The 8,832-nt window shown below is 39.9% G+C and overlaps 1 protein-coding gene across 1 annotated transcript; it reads left to right on the plus strand.

Moving 5' to 3' along the window:
* Window positions 1–6,892: 6,892 nt before the first annotated feature.
* LOC110796991 (uncharacterized) lies at window positions 6,893–7,939 on the plus strand. Its single transcript, XM_022002083.2, has one exon. It carries the CDS (start codon window positions 6,893–6,895, stop codon window positions 7,937–7,939), a length of 1,047 nt encoding a protein of 348 aa, XP_021857775.2.
* Window positions 7,940–8,832: the final 893 nt, after the last annotated feature.

The following is an 8,832-nucleotide window of genomic DNA, read 5'->3' on the forward strand; positions in this document are numbered from 1 at the left end:
TTTTTCAATTAGATCATCTTATAATTGTATAATTTGATTTCTAGTGGAACTAAGTGCTTCAAATTAATAACACCAAATTAGATATAACCAACCATGCACGGTATTTCTATAGTTGATGCTTATGAGATTCATGACATCATGTTTCTTCATAGTTGTCCTAATTATTTATTTTTATTTTTTTTTCAAAATATTCCATAGAAAATAAAAAATCAAAAAAATTTAGTTGGTTTAGACTTCATGTTAACATTTATTTATAAATTAATGTGAAGAAATAAACCACAATTGGTGGTTGGTTAAGATGATAATGAGAATTATCATTCAGACATGAGGTCTAGAGTTCGAACCTCGTTGTATTTATTTTTGGTTATCCATGACATGACATACCACTTGGTGATTGAATAATGTGGCGCAAAGGGAAGAGTACTACGTGACACATAGACGTTTTCCAAAATGCCCTTTCATATATTAGTATAGATTATTATTTTTTAAAAGCAAAAAGGGTAATTTCACATTAATGAGGGTAAAATCAATGTATCTTTAATTATATGAAAACAACATTGTAAATGAAAATATGATAATGGAGCTAATAAAACATTATTAGTCTTTTGTAAACACGTTTTAAAAACAGGGCTATTACAGTTTTAGTGTTTCGAACGCAAAATTTATAATTTTGTTGATGTTAAATTAAATATTTGCGAATCTTGTATGTAAATCTGGAATCCATGATTGACCTACTGTATATGTTTAACAATTTTAATGCCTAAACTAGTTAATTATACAACCTAATTTGTAATTGTAATTAATATGTTGAAATTCGAATAATTTAGAATTTGATTTGATTTTCATAATTAATTAGCAATTTAATTAGGATCCTATGATTAAAAACACCATAAGATTTGTTGAAATTTAAAATTTTTAAAATTTTATGACCTAGATTTGAATCCATGAAAATAAAAGTAATTGGAAATCAATTTGAATAATAAATTTTAGATTTTTCGCCTAAATTTATGAAATTAGTATGAATTATTAATTTGTCAATAAATTTAAATTATAAATTTTTTAATTTTTATGAAATTCGTTCACGAATCTTGCACGCACGAAGCAATGAAAGCTAAGTGTTACCCTTAAGGGGTGTTGTATAGTGCGGGCATGCGACGACGAGCAAGGGAGCTCGTCGCCCATGTGGTACGATGCAGCGAGCAAGGCATGGCACATGCGCGCGGGGGGCAGCCCTGCTGTGCGCTATGTGCTATGTGCACGTGGGCGATAGGCGAGAGCAAGGCAGCGACGAGCTACGAGGCCGCACGCGGGCAGTGAGCGGTGGCTCGCCCAGCGAGCATTGCCCCGCCCCCTGCCACATCGAGGGAGCTGCTGCGCGTAGGCATGGCTTGCTCGGCTTGTTGCGTCTACACGTGGCTGCTCGTGCTTGCGGTACGACCATTGCGAGTGGCAGCCCATGGGCGCTGCTACTAGAGACCTCGACGAGGCATGGGCGCAAGCCTATGGCCTTGTCTTGGGCCGATTGGTTCGTTTTAATTTTAATTTTTCGGTTGAAAACGATTTTAATTAAATTTAAATTCGTAATTTAATTTTTTCTCGTAATTTAATTTTAAATAATTTAATTATTATAAATTTATTTATACTAATTATTTTACTAAAATTAAAACCTTGATAAAATTTAAATTAATTAATTTAATCAACTGAAAATAAAATAAAGGATTTAAATAATATTTTATATGAGCTTTAAATTTTAATTAAATTTGTAAGTTTCCGGTTGGACTAGGAAATACAATTTTATGTTTAAAATTCGTAAAGCATGTAAATTTCTTGATTTTAGTGGGAGCCTTTAGTCATAAACTCTTGATTAGGTCTACATTCCTTTAAGGTTAAAACAACTGGATTAGAATTAATAAGGATTGAATAATTTGTAGATTATTGGAAGCCTTGATTAATTGCTGCAAATATTTATGTGATGCATAATATGTTCAACTAACTTGCTATGTGGGCCATTCATTGATAAATGAATGGGTTAATGATATATTGTAAATGTACTGTTTTGCAGGTTATGAAAGTGAATAGTATGGCCCAAATAGGATAGAAAATATGGTATGCTTACCATTAATTTGAATGTAAAATTGGTCTAATGCACCAAAGCTTTTAATTTTAAATATGGTCTGCGTACCATCAAATAGTTGTAATTAGTTTCAATTATAGCATATCCTATTTGAAGAGAATGGCGCCTCCCATGGTGAAATTCAAGACGGAGTTTCCAATCCATTTTCAAGACGGAGTTTGAAGTTGAAGCTTCAAGATAAAGTCGGGCCATACTATATCACAGTTATATCTTATGCATGCTTTAAGTTATTTATTGCCTGAAATATGTCTTAATTATGCATCAGATTGTGGCTTCATTATGTTGCATGATTAAGGATCTTAGTTCACTTAAAATCTAACCAACATAGTAAGAGCCTTAAGTTTCAAACTTTAAAAATTGAGTTAAAAGGTGCCATGCCAAAATACCACTTACTTGGATAACCTTTACATCAGTCTTAGTAATAGTTTTCCGCCATAGCGAGGTGTTACTTATTGATCCTAAAGGGATAAGGTACACAAATAATTGTGAGTACATGTTAGTTTTGGTAAAACTCAACGATATAAGGAGTCCTTTTATGTCGTGGCAAAACAGATAGGTTTACCTAATAAGACCTTAGACGTACCTATCAACCAAGAGTAGTTTCTAGACTATTAGCAAAGGATTTGCTTACCTAAAATATTTTAGAATTGAGTCTAAATACATATTGTGCTTAATTCTTCAATGATTTAAGGGTCTTGGAATCGTTTTATTCACACCTGCCGGAACACATAACTTGAATAAAATGCTTGATAAATATTGAATTATGCATGCATGCTAGAATTTAAGTTTATTAAGAGAAACTGTGAATGGTTATTTATTTGTTTATTCTTTTCAATTGTAGTTTTAATTATGGCAAACAACAATCAAAACATCATCATGGGTTCTGAGCTTATGATCAAGCTGAACCTAACAAATTTTCTTGAATGGGAAGCTAAGCGGGTTGAAGTAGTGAGACTCAATGGATTTGAGTATGTACTGTTCAATCCCATGCCAAGCTACTATGCCAGAGACATGACCTCTGAAAGACATGCCGCCTGCGATGCGGATCTCAAGAAGGTTATGAGTCTCATGCTGAACAACATCCCTGATGATTGGGTTAGGATGTTTGTAGCTTACGAACCTTTTATGCTCATCAAGAATCTGAGGGATATCTGTCGTGGAAACACGGAGGACAGAGACCTAAATGTCCATGAGTTGATCGAATCAATGTCAGGCTTGAAGGTTAGTTCTCATAACAGATGTTTTAGGATGGAAGTCCAAAAAACAAATGTTCGCACTAAACAAAGGGTTGGTGTTCCACTAAGGTTTCATGTAGACCTTATGCTTTCATTATATGATCGCGTAAGTCTACTAGGATCACCAATAAGCGAAAAGATGGCAGTCTCAATCTTACTCAATTTACTCCACATTGGGTTTGGTCGCTTTAAGCAACTATACATGAGTGAACCAAGAGAAGAAACAGTTGAAGAGTCGTTTGTTCACTTGGTCAAAAAGGCTGAGATAATACTCGGCTGTGAAGCCAAGGATTTACTCAAGGCTAAAGGGAGACCCTTCAAGAAAGGTGGAAAGTTCAAGGGAAATGCTGAGTCAGTTCCCAGAAAGAAGAAAAAGCAAGACAAGTCCACATCAAGCTGTCTTTATTGTGATGGAATTGGCCATTACAAGAGAGAATGTCCAAAGCTTAAGGAAGATCAGAAGAACGCAACGGCCGTTCTATCTTCAGGTATTTTCGTTATAGACTGTATAATTGCTAATTCAACTTCTTGGGTATTAGATACAGGTTGTGGCTCACACTTATGTTCCAATTCACAGGGACTAAGAAGAAGTAGAAGATTAAGTAAGGGTGAAGTCGACCTACGAGTGGGAAATGGAGCACGGATTGCTGCATTAGCTGTAGGAACTTATTATTTGTCGTTTCCCTCTAGGCTAGTTTTGGAACTGGAAGAATGTTTCCATGTTCCAAGTCTTGCTAAAAACATCATTTCTGTTTTTTGCTTAGATGCTAAGGGATTTTCTTTTTTAATAAAAGACAATAGTTGCTCGTTTTATTTTAAAGAGATGTTTTATGGATCTTCTAGATTAGTCAATGGACTTTATTTATTAGATCACGACAAACAAGTTTATAACATAAATACCAAAAAGGCCAAAAAGAATGATTCAGATCTCACATATCTGTGGCATTGTCGATTAGGCCATATTAACATGATGCGCATAGAAAGACTTCAAAAGGAAGGAATTCTAGAACCATTTGACTTAGAGGATTATGGTAAGTGCGAATCATGTTTACTTGGCAAATTGACAAAGCAACCTTTCTCTAAAGTTGGAGAAAGAGCAACTGAACTATTTGGTTTAATCCATACAGATGTATGTGGACCAATGAGTACAAATGCTAGAGGTAGTTTCAGCTACTTTATCACTTTCACTGATGACTTCATTAGATATGGTTATGTCTACCTAATAAAGCATAAGTCTGAATCCTTTGACAAATTCAAGGAATTTCAGAGTGAAGTAGAGAATCAGTTAGGCAAGAAGATTAAGGCACTGCGGTCTGATAGAGGCGGTGAATATCTGAGCTATGAATTTGATGACCATCTGAAAGAATGTGGAATTCTATCAGAATTGACTCCTCCCGGAACACCTCAATGGAACGATGTGTCAGAACGGAGGAATAGAACCTTGCTAGACATGGTTAGATCAATAATGGGTCAGGACGAACTTCCAATAGAATTTTGGGGACATGCACTAAATACAACTGCACTCACACTAAATAGCGCTCCGTCTAAAGCTGTCGAAAAGACTCCATATGAGTTATGGTTTCGAAAGCCTCCAAATGTGTCTTTTCTTAAGATTTGGGGTTATGAAGTATACGCCAAACGATTAATTTCAGACAAACTTCAACCAAAATCTGAAAAATGTATTCTTGTGGGCTATCCAAAGGAAACAAAGGGGTATTGTACGGGAAGCCCTACCGGCAAGCCAGTAGGACATCCCATAACAGCTCCTACGAATACATAGTCACCAAGGAGAGACCAAGACTGCAGTCGGTATCCAAGGTATACTACTCGCAGTCGGCCTTTCTTTGTCAGTATCCACCAGTCAGACCCAAAGGGGGGGATCCGGGACCAAAGGGTAATAACCCGGATCCTCCGTACAAATAACCCGTCTATAAATACGGACCCCCCATCAATGCCAAAGGTACACAATTCAACCCCAATCATTCTTGCAAGCATTTATTACAGAGGTATCATCGTAATCTGACTTAAGCATCGGAGGGGTAATTCTCGGATCACCCCCGAGGCTAGTTAACGGTTTCACTGTGCAGGATACAGTCAGCATTTAGTATCGGAGACAAGTCAACCCTTTCCTGTTCCAAGTCCGCAACCGGAACAATTGCCGCTAGAAGGAGGGGAACCCCCACCTACAAATAGACCCTACAACTATTAAAAAAAAACAACACACAACCCAAACCAGCAAAAATCAACAAAAGAAATGGAGAGTACATAGTCGGATTCGTATACGAAAAGCAAGAAACACGCCTCGAAAACAACCCCACATAGTACACAGACGGCAAAAGCAACAACACCCCTGAAACCTACACAGTCAGCAGCAGAACCAATTATAACACCCGTCGAAACCCAACCCACCCTCAACCAAGGAAGCCAGCCGGTAGTCAGCAAAACTACGACAGCGGCAAACAACAAAGACAACGAAACACCCCTACATATTCTGGGATACTCACTGGAGGACAACGACTCTAAAGAAGAACCTGAAAGCCCAACAAGAAATATCACTCAAATACCGTCATAACTCACTAGCCAATTTTCAGAAGAACAACTTGCCATGACGCAAGCGGTGATGACCGCGCTGTCAGCTTTGAAATCCAGAAGAAAAACAAACAAAGAACCCGCAGCCCCAATGATGGAAATCGTAAGCCAAGCAACAGAAACCCCAGTCGGCGAAAAGAGGAAGAGATTACCTATAAGAAACGTGTTCGGAGGACAAGGCATAAAACAACAAGAGCCCCGCCCCAATACACATCAAGTGATTTCTCTGCGCAATCAACCTGAAAACATGGTCATAGAGGAAGCAAGAGAGGCACCTCAGAGGTACGCGCCGCGCCGCTATACCATCCAACCCGCGAACTCACCCCTGTGTGTAGACATTCTAGAAGAACCCATGGAAAAATAAAAGTTCCCACTCTACAAGTACGACGGATCAACCGACCCGGAGGTCCATTGCAACATGTTCGAGTAGCATATGATGCTGTATACAGACTCCGATGCCATGTGGTGCAACGTGTTCCCCTCTAAACTCCTGGGAGTAGCATCGTGTTGGTACAAGGGATTACTAAAAGGATCAATATACAATTACCGACAATTGGAGGCAGAGTTCATGCTCCGGTTTATCAGCCGGCAGCAAAGAAAGAAAACGTCAGGAGAACTAATGGAAATCACACAAAGGAACGGAGAATCCTTGAGAGATTACCTCACCAGGTTCAACAACGAGTCTACAAGCATACCAAACTTGCAGCAAGAAATAACTGTTGTGGCCCTGATGAGAGGAATGAACAAATGCGAGTTCAAGAAATATTTGGGAAGGAAATGTTTTACGGACCTAGGGAGCGCGCTGGTAAAAGCCCATGAATACATCGAAAGCGATGAACTGATGACAATCCCAAACCATTTCTAGTCGGCACTGGCAAAAAATGCCACACCCAGGCCTATTCAGCAAGCACAACATCAGCAAAACAGAGGATGCATGAGAGACAGTCAGAGAAGAGAATACCAAGGGAGAGATCACCAAAAACAAACAAACCATACCTACCCCGCATTCCATGAATACACTCCATTGAATGCCCCAAGAGCTGCCATCTACAACATCAACAAGAATGAGAACTGGAAAAGACCACCTCCAATGAGTAACAAACCCAGACCACAAACGAAGTACTGTGCTTTCCACGAGGACTGTGGACACTACACGGAAGAATGCAGAGATTTGAAAGATAACATCGAGGATATGATCAGGAGAGGCTACCTGACACAGTATAGAGCCCGGCAAGACATCAACAATCAACAAAATCACAGCCAGCAAAACCACAACCCAAATAACAGATTGCCAGCAACCCAAACACCACTCAGAATAAAACAAAAGGCACCAGAAACCAGCCGTAATGCAGAAGCTAGAAATACCGGCCAGAAGAGGCCGACAGTATGGGTCATATCCGGCGGGCCATGCCACGGAGGAACAATTAGTGGAGCAGACAGGAGCCTAGAGGAGCACCGCCACCTCATAAACTACCACAGCACCAGAAAGTGGCCATCACCCCCAGTCATCCCAGGAATCTCATTCTCCCCGGCAGACTACCGCAGAATCATATATCCCCATGATGACCCATTGGTTTTTGGCCTCGAAGTAGCAAACTTTCCGGTAAAAAGAATACTGGTAGACGGCGGAAGTTCAGCCAACATAATATTCTGGGAAGCCTTCACTCAACTCCAAATAGATGAGAAGGAACTCACGAGAGTCAATTACCCGGTAATAGGATTCTCCAGGGCCACCGTCTTTCCAGAGGGAAGCATCAGGCTGCCGGTACAGATCGGAGAAGGTAGTGCCACAAGGGACCTGATGGTGGACTTCTTAGTAATAAAAGTGCCGGCTGCGTACAACATCATCATAGGCCGACCATTCATCCTTGACGCACAAGCAGTGGTATCAACGTACCACCTAACCATGATATACATTTCTAACTTCGAGAAAGCAGAGAGAATCCAGGTAGTCAAGAATCAGCAAGATCATGCTACTTGACGGCATTGAAAACACCAGGTCGATTAGCTCCATCTATGATCATAACAAGAGAAGCGGTAGTGAAAAGACCTGCAATAAACCAGAGCTCGAAATCAGAGGGTGAACAATCTTTGTTGCCAAAAAAAGAGAAAAGACAGAAACATGAAACATCGAAAATCAAAAGCCTTGAGGAAAGGCTGCTGGGCCCAGGTTAGAGGCAGGAGGAGAAGTTGAGGAAATTGAGCTGGTGGAAGGAGAGCCACACAGAACAGTCAAGATAGGAACTGACATTAACCCAGTACTGCGGGTAAACATGATCGACCTGCTACGAGAACACGCTGACGTGTTCTCATTTTCAACCGACGAAATATTGGGTATTAGCCCGGAGGTAATCGAGCACCGACTGAACGTCGATAGATCAATAAGGCCGGTAAAACAAAAGAAAAGAAATTTCTCAACTGAAAAAATTCAATCAATACAGGAAGAGGTAGAAAAGTTGCTGGCGGCAGGATTCATTGAGCCATGTGATTACCCGGAATGGTTAGCCAACGTCGTAATGGTAAAAAAAGTCCAACGGCTCCTGGAGAATGTGTGTGGATTTCACAAACCTGAATAGAGCATACCCAAAAGATTGCTACCCACTTCCGAGAATCGACAGGCTAGTCGACTCAACATCCGGGCTCGCGCTGCTTAGCTTCCTAGATGCATTTTCCGGATACCATCAAATCAGCCTTGCGAAGGCCGACAGGAAAAAAGCCGCGTTCATCACCGAGGGGGGAGTATTCAGTTATAAAGCCATGCCATTTGGGCTCAAGAATGCCGGAGTGATGTACCAAAAGTTGGTCGACAGAGTTTTTTCGTAGCAGAAAGGCCGCAATATCGAGGTGTATGTGGATGTCTATAGTGAAAAGAAG

The sequence above is a fragment of the Spinacia oleracea genome, chromosome 4 (genome assembly GCF_020520425.1).
Source record: "Spinacia oleracea cultivar Varoflay chromosome 4, BTI_SOV_V1, whole genome shotgun sequence".
Lineage (NCBI taxonomy): Eukaryota > Viridiplantae > Streptophyta > Magnoliopsida > Caryophyllales > Amaranthaceae > Spinacia > Spinacia oleracea.

Coding starts and splice junctions, on each gene's coding strand:
- LOC110796991 (XM_022002083.2), top strand. CDS start 6,893: ATGAGAGACAGTCAGAGAAGAGAATACCAAGGGAGAGATCACCAAAAA.